The following is a 23637-nucleotide window of genomic DNA, read 5'->3' on the forward strand; positions in this document are numbered from 1 at the left end:
TTTTTTTTACTAATTACTTTTGCATAGCAAAATACTTTTTTTCTCCTGATAAAATGGAGGCTATGTGTAAAACGAAACCTCTATGGAGAAAAGCTACCGACTTCTATAATAAAATAAAGCTCGAGTTCAATGATTTACTCTTGCTGTATGAATGTGTCATGCATACACGAAATATTATTCCCTGACATATTTACATCCAAGTTTATTAACTTACTAAAAGTGTGATTTGGGGAAAACATAATAACCTCCCTTGGCCTCAATTTCCTCAACCATAAAATGAGTTCAATAATAACACCCATGTCACAGTGGTATTTTGAGAGTTAAATGAGACAATGCATGTAAAGTGCTTAGCACAAAGCCTATTACAAGAGGCATGATGAATTTCAAAATCATCATTACCATCATCATCATAACATCATCATAAACATGGATTAAGAAGATGACAATAGATATACCCTGAAACCTAAATAACAGTATATAGGAGTAGACAAAAACCACAATTTTAAAGAGATCTAAGTAAAGCTACCTGACTGACACGGCTTGGTCTGTAATATGATGGCTGGATTGGTACACAATATTTCACATAATTTTAGTGATATAAAAATTATATAACTGTTTTGAGACAAAAGGGATTCTAAAAACCAATTCCAACTTCATATGTTCCTACTTGCGGCTAATGTCTTATAATCAGTGCTGTTTTTTTATCCCCTCAAAACATCATATTTTTCTCCTTCATTCCTTTATCATAATTTCCAAAAAACTTCTACATTTTTCCTGCTTCTACTTTTGAATCTGGTAAAAGCTTCTAATTGAAAATTTTCACATAAACCAAGGCATGCAGTTCTGTGATGGAAAAACTTTTGGAATAAAAATTTTATAGTATTTAAGAGATCAAAAACACGTTATTAGCCTCCTATAAACTTGCAAGTTGCTTATTCCTTCTAGTCCCTCATTTCTTCTTTCTAAAAAGAAAATGCCAACACTAACCTAAAGAAATAAATCATACAATGCTGAAAGATGCTCTAATAATGTACTATTATTGGATATTCAATCAAAGAAATGCTATGGCAAAATAAGTGACATTGAAAAACACCTCTTTGAAATCATTTTCAAAAAAAGATATTTCAATCTTTTAAAGTCCTAAACAATTAGAACTAACAAATGAATTCAATAAAGTTGCAAGACACAAAAATAATATAAAGAAATCAGTGGTATTTATCTACTAATAATTAATTATTACAAAGAAAAATTAAAAATACAATTGTATCAAAAAATAAAGCACTAGGAATAAATTTAACCAAGTAGACAAAATACTTGTACTTTGAAAACTATAAAGATATAAAGACACTAACGAAAGAAAGTGAAGAAGATACAGATAAATGGAAGAATATACCATGCTCATACATTGGAAGGATTCATATCATTAAAATGTCGATACTACCCAAAGGAATCTACAGATTCAATGCAATCCTTATCAAAATACCAATATATTTTTCACAGAATTAGAATAATCTAAAATGTATATGGAACCACAGAAGACTCAAAATAGCAAAAGCAATCTTAAGAAAGAAGAAAAAAGCTGAAGGTATATCACACTCCCTGATTTCAAATATACGACAAAGTTATAGTAATCAAAACAGTATGATAGTGGCACAAAAACACATAGATCAATAAAAGAGAACAGAAAGTTAAGGAATTATTTCTTGCTTATACAGTCCATTAATCTACGACAATGGAGGCAGGAATCTACAACAGAGAAAAGACAGTCTCTTCAATAAACAGTGCTGGAAAAACCGGACAGATAAATGCAAAAAATGAAATTAGACCACTTTCTTACACCATACACAAAAAAAAAACCTCAAAATGGATTAAAGACTTAAATATAAAACCTGAAACCATAAACCTTTCAGAAGACATAGGCAGTAAATTCTCTGACACTGGTCTTAGCAACAAATCGGACGCCATCTAACTAAAAAGCTTTTGCACAGCAAAAAAAACCATCAACAGAACAAAACGACAACCCACTGAGTAGAAGATATTTTCAAATAATATAACTGATTTACGGTTAATACCTAAAATATATGAAGAACTCATGAAATTCAACATCAAAAAATGGGCAGAGGACATGAAAAGACATTTTTCCAAAGAAGACATACAGATGGCCAACAGACATAAGAAAAGATGCTCAGTAACACTAATCATCAGAGAAATGCAAATCAAAACCACAATGAGATTATCACCTGGCAACTGTCAGAATGGCTATTTTCAAAAAGACAACAAATGAGTGTTGGGAAGGATGTGGACAAAAGAGAAGCCTTGTTCACTGTTGGTGGGATTGTAAGTTGGTGCAGCCACTGTGGAAAAAAGTATGGAGGTTCCTCAAAAAACTAAGAATAGAATTACCATGTGATCCAGCAATTCCACTTCCGCATGTTTATCTGAAGAAAACGAAAACACTAATTCAGAAAGATATATGCACCCTTATGTTCACTGCAGCATTGTTTATAATAGACAAGATATGAAAGCAAATTAGGTGTCCATCAATAAATGAATGGATAAAGAAGATGTGATTCAACCACAAAAAATAATGAAGTCTTGCCATTAGGTGAAACATGGGTGGACCTAGAGAGTATCATTCTAAGTGAAGTAAGTCAGAGAAAGACCAATACTATACAACTTCACTTATATGTGGAATCTAAACAAAGGAAGGAAGGAAAGAAGGGAGGGAGGAAAGAAGGAAGAAAAGAAGGAAACGAAGGAAGGAAGGAAGGAAGGAAGGAAGGAAGGAAGGAAGGAAGGAAGGAAGGAAGCAAATAAAACAAAACAGAAATAGACTCATAGATACAGAGAACAAAGTGATGGTTGCCAGGGAATAGGTGGTCGGAGATTAGGTGAAAAGCATGAAGAGGATTAAGAGACACAAACCTCCAGTTATTAAAAAAAATAAGTCATGGGGACGTAATGTACAGCATAGGGAAAATAATACTACTGTAATAACTTCGTATGAGGACAAATGATTATTAGACTTATTTGGTGATCACATAAGGAATAAAAATGTCGAATCACTGCATTGAACATCCGAAACTAATATAATCTGCTATGTCAATTACAATAAAATAAAAAAAATAAAGTGTCTCTCATGCAATCACACTGTCTTAATTGTACAAATTCTGTGCAAACATTTAAAAAAATATCTCCTAATTCATTACAATATTTTTTTCCTTTACCAAAAATGAAAAATGCATACATTCACTGAGATACAAATTCACAAAATACATACTTAAACTACCAGAAAACATGCTTCTATTTTATTCCTTATATTGCAGAGGTACTTTTCATACTTATTTTCCCAAATAGACTGAATTTCTTCAGAACAGGAACTATTTTTATTCATCGCTACACTGCCAAAAGCTATTCCAATGTCAAGTTACACTGGAGGCCATTAATGTCAGATAGTTGAACATACATAAAAGAGAAAAATGCCAGATGATCAATACAAATACTTCAGGGAGAGAATAAGCTTTGGACTGAATATTGAACAAAATATTTAAATGAGCAAATGTGGTGGCAAGGGTAGTTCCAGAAATGAGGTAAACAAAGAAACTTTAAAAAGCCTCTACCAAAAAAGCTAATAGAAATATTTAAAAAGTATTTTGTCTACAAATCAACTAAAGAAAACTACATTTATATAGTTGCTTTAAGTGTAAAATATGTCTTTAATGTTATAGTAATACACAGTGAAAAGTACTAGGGTACAATCAGCAAACAGATATTACTGCAAAAAATAGATTCTCTACTCAAGTAACCCAAAATCCTGTTAACAGAATATTGGGGGGAAAATTATGCATCAATCTCTTCCAACATGAATAATAACAATTTCTCCCTGAAACTTACCATTTTTTCATCTTTTCCTCTAAGTTTGTTTGGCAGAAACCCAGGTTTTAGTCAGTGCCAAACTTCCTACATTAATCACCTATATCCATTTGCGCTACTTTTCCACCTACTTTCCCACCCCCAAACGACTGCAATTTGATTTCAACCCTCCAATACTCTACAAAAGAGCTCTATAAAAGGTATTGAAAAATTGGTCAAGGCCTGTGACTTATTTTTAACTCTAGTCAATCTTTAGCACTTAGCCCTCACCCTCCACTCCTGTAAAAACCATTGCCAACTTCCCCATGGCCTTGAAACTCTCCTTTAAAGATTTTTGGATTATTTTTTTACTGCAGTTCACTCTTGCTAAGATTCTTTCAAAAGTTGCCCCCACTCCAAACACATGTTAAATGTAGGTATTTCTCAGGGTTCTACCTTCAGGTATCTCCTCTTCCCGCCCTAACAACATTCCCTAATACATTCTGATTCCCATGTCTCACAGTTGTGCTGCTTATTGTCAAAATGTCAAATAATTTTTAAATCAAATCTATACCTGAATTATCTGTGTTTACTTAGTCCAAATTCTTATAAGACATTTCCACATAGATATTACATGGACACTCCCAATAAATAATATTCCGTGGGTACCTCAATTTAATATTTCAAATTGATCTCTTTCTCTTCCCATCATCAAAAATAAAACCCACAGTCTCTTCCTTTTGATTTTCACATTTTGGTGCAAGAGTCGAAAGAGAAAGGGATGGTATAATAGCTGATGTGTATGAAAACACCATGTGGAATGTATATTGCAGAGGTTACAAAAAAAAAAAAATGCTGATAACTGCTGACTCATAGTCCCAGTACACAAGTACCACTAACACTTCTAGTAAATGCCACTAGTAGTTTCTGCCTAGTATGAATGCAGTCGATTCATTTTCAGCCTTCATATTCGTACAAAGTTGGCTATTCACCTTTGGCATTAGACTTGGCCTTTAAAATGCCAAATCATCAAATACCAACTGCAACATCAATTCTCACATCCCTGAACTTGTACACGATAACAATGTTTTTAAAATCTACTCAGTGTCATTCAAGCTTCTTAGTTTCCGAATATTCACTTTCAAATAAGGGGGATCATTCTAAATGTGGCTTTAAATGTGACTTGCAGTGAAAAATCTCTAAATATGCTCTAAATACAGAAACTTTGTTAGTTAGATTTTATATATACATATATATATATATATATATATATATATATATATATATATATATGTTTATAATTATGAAAAAATGTTGCAATAATTAATGTACTGGGAAAGTTGCTTAGGTATGAAAATTATAATTAAGAATGTTTAAGTAGTCAAATAAACAGTAAAATAGACTAACAGTTAAAGTAGAAATATTAAGAAAGTATGTATCAACAAAAAACTTTAGGAAAAATATGTAATCCTCTTTTCATCCAATAAACAATTATAAAAATTTAAATACCAAGGCAAGACAAAATAGTAGAGATTAGATCATATTAAATTTTGGAGAATTATTTGGTATAATAACTTGAGTGAGTAAAAAGCAAATATCAAGCCTAGGTTGTCTAAGGACTGTCCGGGGAAATGACATTGAAGTCTGTCTTCCCACATAACTATTTTCTTAGAAACTACAGTTCAGATAAATGTGGAATGTTTGTCTGCCTTGTTTGCTATAAAATCCCTGATCCTTGGGGTTCCACTTACACTGGGGACTGCATGTTTGCATGCACCTGGACGTATGGACTAAAATGTAATAGACGATTGGTGGGAAAGTAGGGCTATGACATCTCAGTGCCAACATGACCCTCACACTCTGGGCTCTTGTCAATGGCAGTCACACATGGTTCAGAAGCAAAAGAAGCTATGTATATAGGTGGCTGTCAGGCCTCTCAATAAGATGAAGATGCTGAGCATTCCACATTGCTCATCCTGTAGCCTTCCCTAAAGTCTCTGAGGCTTTATCTCTTCTGTTGTTCAATTCCCCTTCATCAGACATGTGATCCAAACTGCGCTAAATCTGATTTTTTTCAGAAGCTAAATGATACTGAGATTAGAAATTGTGAAAGCCATGTTATGTTAATAACAGGGCTTTAAAGACAAGACTCCTGAAACTATATTGATAAGGTTTCCAGAGTAAATACTTGCTTGGATTCCATGAAATAACCTTTTATTCTTTTAATGACCTTTTAAGTCTTTTAACATTTTTTGTTTAAATATTGTTCTAAAATTACTAACACATGCACGCACAACCTGGTTCACACGCTCACACGTGTGTGTGTGTGTGTCTTATATGTTATTGGTGGAGGTACGAAAAATAATTATTTCAGGTTCGCTAAAATGCATGGAAGGAAATACTTAGAGTGTAATCATATATGTTGTCAAGCTAAAAGACATATAGAACTTGACATTCTTTCATGGACTGACAACACTTTGCATGAAAAAAGAGAAAAGAAACTGAAGGGTTTCTTCAGCTAGCATAGATAAGAGAAGTTAATATCTTATCTATTCCAGAGAACATTTACACACACACACACACACACACACACACACACACACACACACATACACACAGACACACACACACACATGAAAATGAGCATATATTTATACTCAAACATTTTTACAAAGATGTGAATGAACATTAAAATTGCTAATGAAGAATATAGCTAATGGAGTAAACACAATTTTATAAGTAATGGCTAAAACAGCAAAAAACCCGAAACCGTGCAGATAAATAATATAATCTAACAAGAATACCTATAGATTTCCAAAAGTAAATTGTTAGGAGCTACAAGACTACACTGACCACACAATGAGCCTTATGTAACTGTTCTTCATTTGGTGCACGTAGCTTAGCACTACATGTACGCCTGAGGGGTAGCTGTAGCACACGGGGCAGAGGCCATGTCTTTAACTCAGACAGCTGAAATTAAATTGGCTCTATGACCTTGGGCAAGTAACTTAATTCTCCACATTTCAGTTTCCTCATCTATTGAGAGGAAAAAATAATGGATCTTATTTCACAGAGTTTTGGAAGACTAAATAAGTTTCTGAATGTAAAGCACTTTCAAGCACACAGTAAGAGGTCAATAAAGGTGAGTTCTTCTTCATTATTTGGTGTCAATAGAAACTAGAACATATATTGTTCATGGCTCACATTTTTCTATGTCTCAATAATTTAAAAATCCTTCTCTCAATTTTTATAAGATTCAATCATGAGTAAAATCATATGAAATACTAAACATTTATCTTTTATAAACAAATATGCAATGCAAATTATATATATATCAGGTATTTGTGATTAAAATATTAAATTTAGGGACATATATTTAACTGTATAAATTACATTTAAAGTAACCTTAATAAATCACAGGAGTAAAACAAATATATTTTGGATGAAATTGATAGTGTTCAATGGTATTTTACTTATTTTAACAAATGTAGTAAGACAGAACTATCTGGTTCATTAAAAATTTATTTAGGGTAAGACTGGAATCTATTGTGTTAAATAAAATTTATAAATAAAAGCTTATGGGTTCTGTAGTATTAAATAAAATATATTCTTTCTTTTAGGCTCAGTAGCAACATTTTTTTCTAAAAGGCAGACCTTTTCTTAGGTTACCTGGGAACTGATCATGCGCTGAGATGAGCGAGCAATATTGGCAGGCAGACCAAAGAAGCTAGGTTTGTCATCCTCTGGAAGTTTTTCAATGACAGCACGATAGTCCTAAATATAAAGAAGTAAAAAACAGTTTTTCAAAAAAGATTGAACTTAACAACTGTTGAAATCAGGGAGAATGAATATTGTGAAGTATTAAATTATTAGTCATTAATATGTTACATTTTCTAGGTAAATCTCACTTTCAGTCTGTATAATCAGTTATCTGTAAGAAATTAGCCTCTGTTATAACTACTTCTTCATACTTAATTTATTTGATGCTATATTTTCTTTCCCTAACTTTCCACATTCAAAGGAACCGTGAATTTATTAAAGCAAATATATTTGCGTGGTTATGCCTAATATGTGTAAGATAGTATGTTAGATGTTTTCAGGGAAACCCAGTAATTATTTTTCTTGTACTCTACCGGAGAGCAGTTCTACTTATATCAAGATCTATATTTCAGTGATCATTTTTTTTGTTTTTTGTTTTTTTATAGAAACCCCAGAAACCTATACACTGACACTCTGGTATGCAAGCACTGCTTTGTAAATCACTTTATCGTAAAACAATTCCACACTTTGTCTTCAGTTTCTAATGAGGTATGATGAAATGTACTGTTAATACTATCATTTCATCCCTAGAATTACTGTAAGCATTGCAAAGACATGACTTGTCAAGCATGTATGTGAACACTTACTCATGAGTAGATGGGCAACTAAATGTAGAACAAGAGGATTTATTCAGTTTGGCTTAAAAATGGAAATTGTTTTATTTCCATGAAAAGACAAGTTATTTTAAGGCAGGTATTGCATATGCATCTAAATAATTCTTGCTGAAATAGGAAAAACTGTTCTTGGTAAAGACACTCATCTTCTGCTCCCCTCACCCCATCATCCTTTCCCATCCTTGGCTGTTTGCCCCTGAAGTATTTCCAAGAAAATCGTTAGACTCCAGGAAACCCAGGATCTATAAATATGTCAAATTTTGGAAAGACATGCTATGTGTTCTTTAAAATTTTTCCTATCCTAAGCTCAATATTTGTAAATTCCCTAAAGGTGTTCAATCACAATGTATACATGTATAAACATACATGTATGTATGTTAGTGTATGCAAGCATAAGCTTGTATATATGTATGTATTTATTAAGTGTGTACATGTATATGTAGGGTGTGTGTGTGTGTGTGTGTGTGTATTCTCATCTTCCTGGGAAACTTTTGGCTTCCTCCTTCCAACTCAATCAAAGCTAAACACTGATTCTCAGAAATCATCCTACAAATTTAAAACTATTACTTTCTTTGTGTTTACATGCTTGGTTCATTTTGAAATGACTGCTAATTTTCTCATCTAGAGTAGCAAAAGTCTTCTCTCTGCCTAGGACTAACACTGACATGTTTCCTAAATAACAGCTACATTATCCAGACTGATTTATCCTCACTTAGACACTAAAGAATACATAACAACTGATACCATTTACATGAAGTACAAAAACAAGCAAAACTAACTTAAGTGGTTAGAAGTCAGGATAATGTATCATTTATGGGGAGGTAGTAACTAGAAGAGAAATGAGGACTTCTCCGGAGCTGGTAATGTTCTGATTCTTGATCCTAGTGCTGGTTACACTCACGTATTCAACGTATAAAAGTGTATTACATTGCACATTTATGATGTACACTTTTCTGTATGAATTTTATTTTTCAATTTAAACCTCAACAGAGACAGAAGACTTTTCAGAGTACGCTTTCCTAAATAAATATGTAATAAATAACTATGTGATATATCTGCTTGCTCATTCACTCTAAGATTCTCCCACTAGACAGTGAACTCATGGGATCCACAGTATCTGGAACAGGGCTATCACTGAGCCTATGTTCAAAGCATATTATTGAATAAATGAATGAAAGATGCGAAAAAACAAAACAGAATACTTAATACATAAGATAGAAGAATAATATATTTAATATTGGTTTTTAAGCTTTTGTTTTTTTGACAATTTTTTTACTAAAACAAATGAATTTTCTTGAAAAATCTTTGAATGAAAGAAAAAGGCACAATACTAAGAAAAGTATGTAAATGTGATATGTGTATCTTTGTAATTCATGAAGAAATGCATAATTGTTATACTCTACATAATAAAACATTATTTGGGCATTTATACAAATATAAGTTCGTGGTAAAATAAACTAGAATTAAAGTATTTGGGCTATATTAAGTTCAGTTTTCCTGGAAAAGATGACTGCATTTTAGGAGATTTTTATAAGATGACTCAAAGGAAAAAGCTACAACTGGCTAAAATAAATACACATAAACAAAAACGTTGCTATGAAAGCCAGATAAAGTGAATTCCTATTATACATTTAGAACTACTTTAAATTTATAAGCCAGAAAGTAAGGATAGACATTTGTTAAATATATTTTCTTTCATATTACTAAATATATCTGAGCATTCTTATGCCTACTAGAAAGTAGCACATTCTCCCATTCCAGATCTTCACAGCAGTCCTACATTTTTAAAATATTCCTTGGCTACATATATCTACATCCTGTTGTCATCAATCAATCTTCAGTAAGTATCCAAAAGCATATAAGACACCTAACTAGAATTTAGAGAATCAGGCTGCAAAATGGCATAACAAGTATTGATATTTGTAAATGAAAATTGTGCATTTGAAAATAAAAAATATATACTTAGCAATATAAAAATGATTCAAGTATCTCTCTGGTAATAGATTGAAAATGATTAATTTTACCTACCAAAATGCTGCAGGATTTTGGTAGTGATAACGAATAAGGAAAAATGCTATTTTTGTTCCTCTGGTTTAATACATCCATTACTGAAGAATTAAAAAATTGTTTCAGGTACGACTGAAGAACTCTAAGGTCAAAATAGTTATCTATACGTCCTCCATAAATAGCATTTTCAAGTAATCCATGTACAAATTCCCACTGTACATCTTTGGTACCTATAATTTAAAAAATACTTTGATTAGTTTCATTTCTAAGATATTAGAAATATTCTTAAATAATTTTAAAATATCAACTATATTCCTGGCTCCCATTATATAGTAGGTATATAGGATATAACAATATATTTAATTCAGCTAAATCATTTCTTAAAATGCTCATTAATATTAATATAATGCCAATTAATACTTGTTAATATTAGTAATTAATATTAACATACTCACAGAATGGTTAATATTTATTGAGAGATTATTTAGTCAAGTAAAATTTCCCAATTGTTTTAGATATATAAACTCACTTAAGCCTCATTAACAAACAGAATTATTAATATTATCCAATTATACAGATGAAGAAATTGAGGTAGAGGGAGGTTGAGTCACAAAAATCAGTAAATCACATAATTCCGCAGATCTGAACAGAAATGAGGTACTCTGAAACCAGAGCCTTATTCTTATCTGCCACACAATACTCCCTCCTTAAATTGGAAATTCCTTAGAAGAATGAATTCAAAATGTAATTTTACACAATGATGAAGAACTCAGTTCATAAAAAAAATCTGATCAATAGGAAAACTCTACTAAACACTGTCACATATTATAGTCTTTTTATTCTTTTATTCTGTTTATTTTATTTTTTTATTAAAATTAATTGGGGTTACAATGATTAGTAAAATTACATAGGTTTCAAGTGCACAACTCTGTAATACATTTTTATATTACATTGTGTGTTCACCACCCAGAGTCAGTTCTTTCATCACCATATATTTGACCCCCTTTACCCTCTTCTAATATCCCCCATCCCCCTTTCCCTCTGGTAACCACTAAACTGTTGGCTGTGTCTATGAGTCTTTGTTTCTTTATTTGTCTTGTTCCTTCATTGCTCCGATAAGGGGCTAATATCCAAAATATATAAGGAACTCTCACAACTCAACAAAAAGACAAATAATCCAATTAAAAATTGGGCAGAGGACCTGAATAGACATTTCTTCAAAGAGGACATACATCACTAATCATCAGAGAAATGCAAATACTATAGTCTTTACAATGTCATGATTTTTATAGTCAACTGTCCATTTTCTATTCTAACAGAAAAGTAATGTAATGTAAAAAACCACATGGGACTTTTCTGTAAGATTTTATTTTGCAACAGAGACTTCCTCTTAATTACAGTTCCGTGGCAATGTTAAAATCTTAAAATTGTATCTCAGGTCTGCAGTAAATATAGGAAACACAAATATAGCTAGTTAACATCACTGCTAGCATTACTAGTTGAGTTCTATTTCATTACTGTAACACTCAGAAATAATCACAGATTGATGGCAGTGCTACTATATGCCTTGGGAAACAGGTGATTTAGGCTGCCTCCTGCAGAACAAGGGCATCTATCTACAGGGTGGAGGTCTCATTAAAGTTGTTGCCTGCTTGATATCTTACTATCAACAGTGGCTAAGTAGCTATAACAAGGGACTTCACTAGGACTCACCAGTTTTCTAGTTCTGCCTTGATGTTCAGTAAATAACACACTAATATATATGCCCTTCATTCATAAGTAGTCAGCAGGGCATACAGAAACATCAGAAATATCAATGTACCTTTCAACTTATAAAATATACCTTTTAAGTAGCCACTATTGGAAATATTTTCTAGAATTTTTAGAAGAAAAGGTTGTTTCTTTTTATATCCATTGCTCTCAAGTTGAGTTTTATTTTGTTTAGGATAAAAGAAAGTGACCAGAACATAAATTATAACACAGCAATAGTAATAACAGTCAACAAGTATTGATAGCTTACTCAATATACTAAATGTTAAGTGCTTCATGTAGCTTTTCTCTTTAAACTTCGCAAAAACAGAATCAATTGAAGCAGTGCCTACTATTATTATTTTATAGATCAGGAAACTCGGGCTTAAAGGTTAAGAAACTTGTTCTAGGTCTCATAGCTACATAATCTCTATATCAACTACCCCATATAATTAGAACTTTTTCTCCTTTTTGCATTTAATTCTACCTCTATGGAGGTCTCTTAATATCAGGAAATTTTATAATAAGAAGATTATATAGTTAGATTTTTACCATAAGATTCAATGTTTTTTAAAGCATCTGCCTCTTATTCACAAAAGTTCGATAAGGTGATATGTTTGTAAAAATCATGTGATACTATTACTTACATCACAATCTTGAAATACATTAATAAGCAAATCATTCAATATCTGTGCTTTGTTTTCCTCATCTTAAAAGGGCACTAATAATATTTGCCTCATAGTGGTGTTATAAAAATCAAATAAATGTTCAAAAGCATCTTGGATGATTACCAAGTTTCTCTGCAAGGAAAAATATTAGTAGATGTCCTCTAAAAAATTCTCTGTCACACTGAAAACAACAGCTCATGGAAATTAGAAAAGTGGCTACCCTCTGCACAGAAAGGGGAAATGTTGAGTTGTGTGGAAAGGAATAGGGGAGGTACTTCTGTAATGTTGGTAATACTCTGTTTATTGATTTGAGGCTGGTTACATAGGTTCCATTTATAAAAATTCATTGAATTGCACATGTGCTCTTTTCTGATGTGTAATTAAAAAACTTAAATAAAAAACTAAATTGGAATACTATTTGGTACTAATAGCTATTAGCTGATGAAGCTGAAAGAAGTGACCAGAACTATGATGTGATTTGGACATGAAAGGAACAGAAACTGTCAAAGGATGAGAAAAAGAAAAGAATCCACAGTGATTCATAGGCTTTGAACTTGAACAACTTACATGAATGGTGGTGACATTTACTAACCTGGGCAGATTCAGAGAATGGTGGTTTACCAGGGTTGCAGGGTCGGAGAGGGCAGATGGGAATCAAGAGTTCTGTTTAGGACATTTTTAAGCTTGAGATTCCTTTCAAGTATAAGGGGACACTGCTCTACACTAGCATTCCCTTGTGTTGGCCCTACACAATTAACTTCAGGGACTATTCCTGTCTTCAGGAGGCAGAAAGCTGGTGGCCTCCAGGGATCAGATTATATGGTCTTGTTCGCTGCTCTATTTTAATCTGTTATCTGTACTGTGATTCCTGATATTTGCTTAATCATACAATTGTGATTCTACAGATCCTTGTTACTGACCTTAGTCTACCATCCTCCTGAATTTTACCAGTACCCATGAAAGAACTGAATAATTCAGTTAAAGTCTGAAACTCCTTAAGCCCACAAAGTACAAACAAGGTCTTTCTAGCTTTTTGCTTCCTACCTACAGATCAATTAGAAATCTTATGAGTTATATCAAAAACAATGACCATGACTGATAAGAACTCTCAGAGACCAAAAGCATGGCAGTCAGGATATAAACCACAAAATAAAAAGCAAATTTTATAAAAGGAAGTTAATTCACTTTTGAAGAAACCATATTGTTAAGATCAGAAAAATATTTTTCATTAACACCAAATATAAAAATTTTCAACATTAGGACTTACCATCAAAGAGCCTATCAATAATGTTGTACCCAGCCCGAAGATCTGACAAAGAAAACTCATAAAATTTGGTCCATCCCTATCAAAACAAATTTTAAGAATATTAAAGAACTATAAGCAGTGTTCAAAGATATATATGTATGCATCAATGCCTTACAGTCTTAAAAACGATGTTCAATATATGGTAGAAAAGACAATCCCAAGAATTTTTAATAAAAATAAGCAATAAATCCAAAGTAATAGTAATTTTTAAAAAGAGATTTATTTACCTCCACAGCATGAAAAAGATTTTATAATACCATAAAAGTTTTTATCATTGAAGTATGCGGCAATATAGTCAGAGAAAGAACAAACTGGCCTAGTAAATTTTGAGTCAACGTACTGTATACACATTGAGATAGCCCTAACTCTGAGTGGTAAACACACAGTGCAATATATAAATGATGTATTATAGAATCATGCATCTGAAACCTATATAATTTTACTAAGCAATGTCATCCCAATAAAAGCAGCAATAAAAAAGAATTGTGGATTTTGTCTACAAACATGAAAGCAGAAATATTACAGGAAAATTTTTAAACGCTCAAAGGCATAGAGCATTATTTTCTGTACATTTGACCCACAAAGCATTCATATTGAACTAAATAAAATATAAACCTACAGCTAATAGATACAATGCTTGTATAGAAAGAACATTCATAGAGATCTATATTCTACAGAGAATATATGAAACAATTAAAAATAAGTTCTATGGAGCTTCCATTAACTGTAACTAATTAGCTTTATACAATAAAAATATTTCTTAAATGCATATTATATGTGAGCCTCTTGGAATAAAACAATGTACCAAAACTTAAACAATCTCTGCCCTCATGCAGCTTTCAATCAAATGTGGGGGGAAGAGAAGAATAGGAAGAACACAACCAATCACTCAAATATACATACAACTACAAACTGTAATATATATGATGGAAAGAAACACTTGGTATATATAAGAAAAATATCTGATCTAATCTAATCTAAGAGGTAATGGAAAGTCACTCTGGTGGGGTCGAGGGGGGGGAGAATACGTAGAAAGACAAAAGTAGATGGATAGTTAGGATAATAAAATTAAAGAATCTTTGTACTGAACTGTAATGGACGGTGACGATACAAAAAAAAAAAAGGTGTTAAGAATGACTTCTAAGCTCATGGCCTATTCAAATAGATGGTTGTGTCATTCATTGATCAGTGGAACATTGAAAGAATACAAGGTTTGGAAAGGGATAGCATGAGATCACTGAACAAAAGTGTTCAACAAAAATTTGTTGAGTGCCTGCTATATACCAAACACTGTTTTGGTCAATGAGAATACAGAAATGAATAAAAGACAAAATCTGTGTTCCTGAGAAGCTTATGTTCTACTACTTAGATCCAGAATATGTAGGAATTTCAGTCATCCCAATGGACAGGTCAAATAAATAGTTGTATATATATAAGCTTAGACCTTAGAGAATTAGTCTGAGTTGCATATATAAATTTGGGGATCACTAGAATTTGGATAATTATTTTTTAAAATAATAGTATATATATTGTAAAAACAAGAGATTTAAACTTCACTCGCATGTTATACTATACCTAAGAGTTAAAGATCTGTAATGGGAGATGTAAGGGCTATGATATAACCATCAACAAAGCTCCTTGTAATATTTTAATAAATTTTCTAGTAATTCAAAGCAAAGTCTTATCAATAACATTTCTTATATCACTCTATTAGACTTTATTTGCAAAATGTTACAAAAATTACGTAACTTAAATATTAATCAACATTTATAAAACTCTCAAGACTGTTGCTATCAGTGTTACAGCAATTTCCAACTGAAATACTAATTCTAACATTATAAGAACTGTATTCCATATACCACAGTTACTGATATACTGTTGGATAATTAGTGATTTTTTAAATTATGACACAAAAATTTTGAAAGGTACTTTTTGTTATTCATGTCACATTTTTGATCAAAATAATGTTGTAAATTGTGGAGAGGTTCTGTACTCAGCCAATCAAATCCTATTTAGCTCAGCTGGAAACCCAGGCACTGTGTTAAGTGCTCTTATAAATATGAATGAGATAAATCCTGTTATCAAGTGCTCACAATCTAGTAAGAACACAAGATGTCAAAGAGTAACAAATATGAAACTAAACTGTTATTACATAAAGTACTATATTAGAAGTACAATATACATGTGTAAAATAGAGGAAGTTAATTCTGCAACCAAATACAGCACTGGAATAAAAAATAGCAAAATATAATCTTTTACTAACATGAGAAATAAAAACTGAGTTGAATTAGTAGTGGATCTTTAGTTCTGAAAGTTAGCACTTAAGAGAAAAGAAAAAAAGCAAAAGCAAACGAGGAAAAGAGGTAAAATAGAGAGTTTGCAGAAGTACATATCCCTATGACATGGTCTCCTTAGCAATCAACGGTATTCTCTATTTTGTCTGCTTTTTCCTCCAATTTTATGATTTTCATGAGAGCAAACTTAGAGTGTCAAAAAAAAGGACATTTTCAAATATTTTTGTATGTGTAAACATGAGTTGCTGTATTCTCTATGAAGAGCTTTTTGGCAATATTTATGAATTTTTAAGTACACATATCTTTTGATCCCAACATTCCACATTTAGGAATTGACCACCATGAAAAAGAGCTAAGTGAGTCAAGGATAGGCGAGCATTTTGTCATAGCAAAAACTGAAAATAATATTTATGCCCACCTAATAATATAAAACTGCTTAAAATATGTATATTAATATAATGAAAACAAATATTTTTTAAAATTAGATATTTAGTGGGTACTAATATTTAAGAATCTCTAAAATGCATTGGTTACTAAAGCAAGATACAGAACTGTATTTGTAATCTGCTGCTATCTGAGTTCGAGAACATATGTGTGTATGTAAATACATAAAGTAAATTTGTATACTTATGTAATATCTCTGAAGGACATCCCAAAAATGGTGAATAGTTGATGCATGGGAATAGATAATGGTGGGCAGGGGAATAGAAGGGAGGAGATTAAATTTTAATTATAAACCTTTTATAACTTTTCAATTTGTACTATGTGCACATATCATGTGATAAAAAATAAAATCAGTTTCATTTTTAAAATATAATTTTTCTTTTCTCAATAAAGGTGAATCACTAATCACTATTCATGTATTCATCATGATTAACTGATCCATTAGTCTAAGGACATATGTCAGAAAATTAGGGGCAAAGGCTTTAGAGGAAAGTGGGCCTGGCCGTTTCTAAGCTCTATAGCTTGTTAGGTGTGATTCCTTTAGCAAGTTAATTGCCACTGAGATCCACTGACCTATTTTGTAAAATGAGAACATAAGCATACCCTCCCCATAACTGTAGTATGTAAATTATATGAAACAACACATTGCTGCTATTTCATGAATTTGATAAATACTTATTGGCAGGCTATGTGCCAGGCACTGTGTGAAACGCTTCTAAACATACACGGTTTCATTTAATCCTCACCACATAGGTAAACATGATTATTATTCCCATTATGCAGCTGAGGAAATTGTTGCTTATTGGAGTTAATTTATTTTGGGGGTAAATTAAATTGGGGTTAATTTAATTTAGCCCCCCCAAAAATCATTCATTTACTAAGTATATATCCAAATTTATACTTTTAAAATGAAAATGTTTTGTTGATGAAACATTTACAAAAAATTATCATAGAATAGGCCAAATTTTCTGAGCACTACTCAATAAAATATGACATTAATAGGAAACTGAACAACCACTTAAAAGTGTTTTAAAAGGCACTTTACTAAGCTAGGAAATTCTAGAGTCAGGATTCAAACCCAAGTCTGTAACTCCATACTCTATGCTTGTATTTTGATACATAACTGAAATAGAGAGAGAGGCTAAAAGGGAGGCAGGTGGACAGGGCAGTTTGAAGAGAGATTATCCCAAAAAAAGTACAGGACGTTGAAAAATGAAGACGGGAAGAATTTAAAGAGGAAAGAATAATGCGATTGGCAGCTTAGATAGGCATTCAGCAGGGAGAACAGAGCACTGGCACTAGGGCTACCACGGCAACGGAAGAATGTGGTCTACTGCTCAAGTAACAATAACAGCTGGGCCTATGCTGAAAAATACCATGATGAATTCAAAGGTCATAAAAAAGTCCTGTGTGACTGCAGTGTAGAGACAAGTGGGAAGAGGGGCCTGAGAGGAGGTTGATGAGATAGCAAATCTTTCCTTCTGGACTATGGTAAGACATTTGCATATTTTTTCCCAAATACAATAGAAAGCCATTTGATGGATTTTAAGGACAGCAATGACATAATTAAATTTATATATTAGAAAAATAATTCTGGCTGCTAAATGGAAAAAGCCAGAAGAGTGGGAAGGCTATTTCCAACAGTATAGGTACAAGGTGATGAGGCTTAGGAAAAATGAAGAAAAATGTACACATCTGAATTATGTTTTGGAAGTAGAATCAATCAGACTTGATAATGAATTGGGTAGGGAGACTAAGGGACAAAAAAAAACCATCAAGAACTCCTAGGTTTCTAGTTTGAGGAAGTACATGGATATCGATGCCTTTTACTGAGAGGGATATACTAAAGAAAAAACAGGTATGGGGAACTTTGAGATGCCTGTGAGATCTAAAACCATAAAAGTGATGCTTAACAATAATTGAGGGCTTATGATGGTTCACACATTGTTCTAAACACTTTAATTCAAAGAGATGTGAACTAGGTCACTATATATAGTTCAGAAGATTTACAGAAAAGATTGAATTAGAGATATAAATTTATGAATCATGAGCCAAATTATGAAGTAATCATAGCCATTTCTACCAAATTGTAAAAATATTCTAACACAAAAAATATGTATGACTTAGAATATATCCAAGATTGAGCTTATATACCTGGGGAATATAATTTCTTCTCTCTTGACATGCAGCGTGAAACCATGCAAAACTGAAGAGAGCATGAGCTCGATGTATATTATCTTTTTTGCTAATTTGCTCAGGGGTCCAAGATTCATAAGTACGCATTAAATTCTTCTTCAAACCTGGAGGTGACTACAGAACAAAAATAAAGAGACATCATATATTTAAAATCTTAAAAATAAAATGAATCAGTATTTAACACATTTAAGACATATTTTAATGAAGAAAAATTTGTAGCATTACCAAGTTGACTTCAATCTTATTATGATGTTACTTCAAAATGTACAGATATAAAACTAGTTTCCAACTCCTTCTACCTACCATGTTTCTCCGAAAATAACACCTAGCCGGACAATCAACTCTAACGAGTCTTTTGAAACAAAAATTAATGTAAGACACGGTGTTATTTTACTATGAGACCCGGTTTTATATAAAATAAGACCGGGTATAATAATATAATTAATATAATATAATACCAGATCTTATATAATATAAAATCGGGTTTCATATAATTTCTGCTCCAAAAGATGCATTAGAGCTGATTTTCAGGTTAGGTCTTATTTTTGGGGAAATACGGTAACAGTTTATAACAATTATAAATCCAAGTATTTTTCAAAAAACCTGTAATCCAACAATATTCAACATAACCAAGTAAGTTTATATAATCACTGAGGTACTTTACAGACATGGTTTCTAACATAAAAAGAATAATTCAAGTCAGTAGTTTAAGAATGTTTGTTACAAAGAATAGTCATTACCTTTATAATCATTTTCATTCTGTTTTTTCTTAAATAAAAACTTTTTTGTTTAAAGGTGAAAAAAAATACCATTCATTTACTAAGTACATATCCAAATTTATACTTTTAAAATGAAAATGTTTTATTGATGAAACATTTACAAAAAATATATAATACAATAGGCCAAATTTTCTGAGCACTACTCAATAAAACATGAACAACCACTTAAAAGTTTTTTATAAGTCAGTTTACTAACAAGTATCCTAAATGAATAAATCATATGCAATTACAGAGAAAACCATACACAAATACAGACTATTTGAAGAATAACAAAATGAAAAAAATAATATGTCAAATTATGAGATAAGGCCAAAGATATACTCTTTCAAGAGACTAAAAATAATTTCAATATTAATGCAAGTAAATATAAACCAGTAAACGATTCAACATAAGAAATTAGAAAGGACAAAAGCAAATACAAATCCAAGGAAAATTAAGAAGAAAAAATATAAGGAAAACATTAAGAAGAAAAAATAAAGAAAAAAGCAGGAAATTCAGTAAAAGACTAAAGAAAAAAGTAAATAACACCAGTTATTTTAAACTTTGAAAGGAGAATTTCTATGTATTTTTATAAATACCATCTTATGCTATGATTTATGTATATACCTCATCTAAATGTATAGCGAAGTTTTGCATAATACACGGTTGTTTACAGAGCTTTGGAAGGCATGTAGAGATTACTGCACTTACACAAATAGTGATTCATGTTTTAAATCTTCTTACCTCATATGTTATCTTCAAACTTGACTGTAATAAAATAGGAGTAAAGCTGGGATGAACTTCTGCAGTGAGCCAAAGACGAAAGGTATCTTTAGGTTGAAGAGTATTCAATTCCTTGTTGATAAAAACAACAAAAATCAACTTAAATCTTGACACAAATTTCCATTTTATAAATATGTTATTACAAAGTAATTTTTCTTATGATGTATTTCTTAACATTCTGATCCTATTTCCTTTAAATATTCATCTTCTCTTACCAGCTCAGTATAATAGATAAGAACTTGGACCTAGAACTAGGACAACAAGGTTGAATTCCAAATTCTGCCACTTATTTCTACGTGACCTTGGGTTCTATGACTTACTTACTCCATTGCTAAGCAAGGGTGTAATAATAGGACCTACCTCACAGTATTGTGTAAACCACTTAAAACAGTGGCTGATAGATAGTAAGAACAAAAGAAGCATTAACTGTAATTGCTATGACTAAACTACCAGTCTTCTTTAGGCCTTCTGGTTCTCATAGTTTCAATTCATGTTTCCACAAGAGTTAGAGTGTTACCAATTCCTTTGACAATTTTTAGTGTATCCTATTGCCTATGATATAAATTGAAAACTTCGCCATACCAATTCATCTGCCCATGCTGTATGCTTTAGTCACTTATTCAAATTTTTATGGCTTTGTGTCTATAATCATCATTCTTTTGTCTGTTACTCTCTTTATAACCTGACAAATTCTAACTCATTTGTTAAAATATAGTATCTTAGGGGAATATCTTCTCCAACTCTTCATTACCACAATCCCAAGCGGAATTAATTGCTGATGATATTTTGTAAATTTCTGTAGTGTTAATCACATACATATTAATTACTAATGTGGTCTTTCTCTTCGGAACTAAGTTCCTAGCAAACAGGTACAAATTTTGTATGTAACCAGCACTTAGGACAGTTCCAAGCTTTTTTCTGTACACAGCAAGGGTTTGTAGACTAAATGAATATTGATAAGAAATATTGGTAACTCTAAAAATATTGATAGCTCTAAAAGAGAAGTCTAAAAATTATTTTCATAATTACACTCTCTTCTGTTTGGTTCTATTCTGAATAATACTTCTGTGAAAGTAAATGAATTAGTTATTAATTCCCATGCTATGCACTTTCTTCGACTTTCTGTCCTAGGACAAAAATTCCAAGCTCTTCTGCATGGTTCTCGGTATTCCGTAACCTAGCCCTTTCCTACACATCTAACTCCTTTTCCCTACATTGTCCTGCATGGCCCTTCCAGTATATTCAAGGACATCTTCATTCCTTGTACTAGGCATGAACATCTCCACCACTATGTCTCTACTTGTGTTGCTGAAATTAACCAAGATATCCCGCCCTCTACACTTAGCTACATCACAGAGCCTTCAAGGAACATCTTCTCTTCAGAGTCATCTCTAACTACCCAACACCATACATCTTTGCTTAAATAAATACTGGACTTAAATCCAGGTTTGCATTGAAAACCTACCCAATGATACGTTCTATCTTAAGGTTATTTTCATCCTGGAGCCACTGAGTTAAAGGCAATGGTTGCTTCAGTTTACATCCTAGCTTCCTTAGCACCTAGAACCTCTACAGTCCCTTCTCACTCCTCTACATCTTTCCTCCCCATACAGGTAAACAGAACAAGAGCATAAAGTGAAAGTAATGTTATAAATAGATCGTCAACAATCCTTGAAAGTTTTTCACTACTTTACTTCTGAATAAAAATTTCTAAGCCTCCCTTCAATCCTGATCAATAATTTCTTGGCTTTCCATAAATGCTTTTAAAAAAGAGACTTTTATAGACTTCCTATTAAAAGATCCATCTTGGTTTGTACAAATGTACATATTTAAGAAGAAAATACTTAACAGATTTTAAATGATTTCTCATCAAATACTAGTTTCAAAAAAATCATAAATAATGAATGACATTTTAATACTGATGGTCCTTGGAGATTGCTGAATTGAGTATATTAGATATTATTTGCACCACAGTTATCTGAATCTACCTTTTCCAGAACTGGCAGCCAAGATACCACAAGATGTAAGTTTTTCAAACAGAGCCAGTCTCCATTGCGAGCACATTCTTTTAGCATCTGAATTGCTAAATCAGCTTGACCTTGACCCATGGCAACCTGAAAAAACAAAAATAAAACACAAAACTAAAACAACAATCTGATAAAATGTTGTAACATGTAATCAGGGTTCTCAATTTTTTAATAAGTAATATCAGACTCTATACTTTTTATTTATTAAAAATATATTATCATTACAGGTTTACAAGTTATGAACAGTATAAATAATTATTGAATAGTCTTGTGTTACTCAGTTCACTATTTCCTGTATTTCTTACCCTCTCAAACATAGATTTTTTTTAAAATGGTTTTTATAACTATAGTCTTGAATACTTTGAAATTTACTTCTCTTTTAATTTCTCCAAAGAGAGAACATATTTGGATCTCAAGCTACTGGTCTAATTATTTAACTGTGTCATTCCCTGGCCCTTCATCATCTAGCAAATCTTAACATGTTGGTGAACCTCAAGATTTTATACTCAGCCTTCTACTCCTCTATTGCTTCTCAGACAGAGGAGGACTGGGAGGAGAAAAAGAGAATGGGGAAGGGGAGAAAATGAAGGAGTAGAGGGAATGAGAATCCTTATCTCATTGGAATTCCAACCAATTTTTTTCAGTCCCTATAGCCCACCTGCACTTAGAACATTCATGAAGTAGAACAGGCCACTTTACTTTATACAACAAAAAACTTCCAAGCATTGAAAGTATTCAAGTAGAAGCTGAAAGACCCTACATACTATATTCAGTAAATGAGATTTCTCTATTATTTAAATGCTTGGACCAGGTGACTACTTAAATCTAAGATTCTATAAAAGTTTTAGTCAAGAGTCTACTTACCATAACAAGTCTAAACTACTCCATGTTTTTTAAGGATAATTTATGTAATACTTGTATATCAATACAGCTATATCTATAAAGTGTATATATGTATATAATTTATAAGTATAAATATATTGAGAGTCCTGGCTCAGATTTTTTTATTGGGTACATGGTCAAAACATCTTGAAGAGAACTGTTATAGATTACTTCAAACCATAATGATTTATTTTTTCATAATGAATACAAAATACCATTTCATTATTTTTAGTTGACT

At 31.9% G+C, this 23637-nt stretch overlaps 1 protein-coding gene across 4 annotated transcripts in view; it reads right to left on the reverse strand.

The window, feature by feature from the left end:
- The window catches only part of DYNC2H1 (dynein cytoplasmic 2 heavy chain 1), a 293546-nt gene that overhangs the window by 96629 nt on the left and 173280 nt on the right, over positions 1-23637 (reverse strand). For all 4 annotated transcript variants that reach the window (XM_074335553.1, XM_074335552.1, XM_019717180.2 and 1 more), the window contains 6 exons: positions 22479-22604; positions 20452-20562; positions 18908-19063; positions 13977-14052; positions 10314-10522; positions 7522-7626 (listed from right to left, as the gene is read on the reverse strand). In XM_074335553.1, coding sequence (XP_074191654.1) covers positions 7522-7626; positions 10314-10522; positions 13977-14052; positions 18908-19063; positions 20452-20562; positions 22479-22604 — 783 coding nt within the window. The remainder of the gene's footprint in view (positions 1-7521; positions 7627-10313; positions 10523-13976; positions 14053-18907; positions 19064-20451; positions 20563-22478; positions 22605-23637) is intronic.

The sequence above is a fragment of the Rhinolophus sinicus genome, linkage group LG06 (assembly GCF_036562045.2).
Source record: "Rhinolophus sinicus isolate RSC01 linkage group LG06, ASM3656204v1, whole genome shotgun sequence".
Lineage (NCBI taxonomy): Eukaryota > Metazoa > Chordata > Mammalia > Chiroptera > Rhinolophidae > Rhinolophus > Rhinolophus sinicus.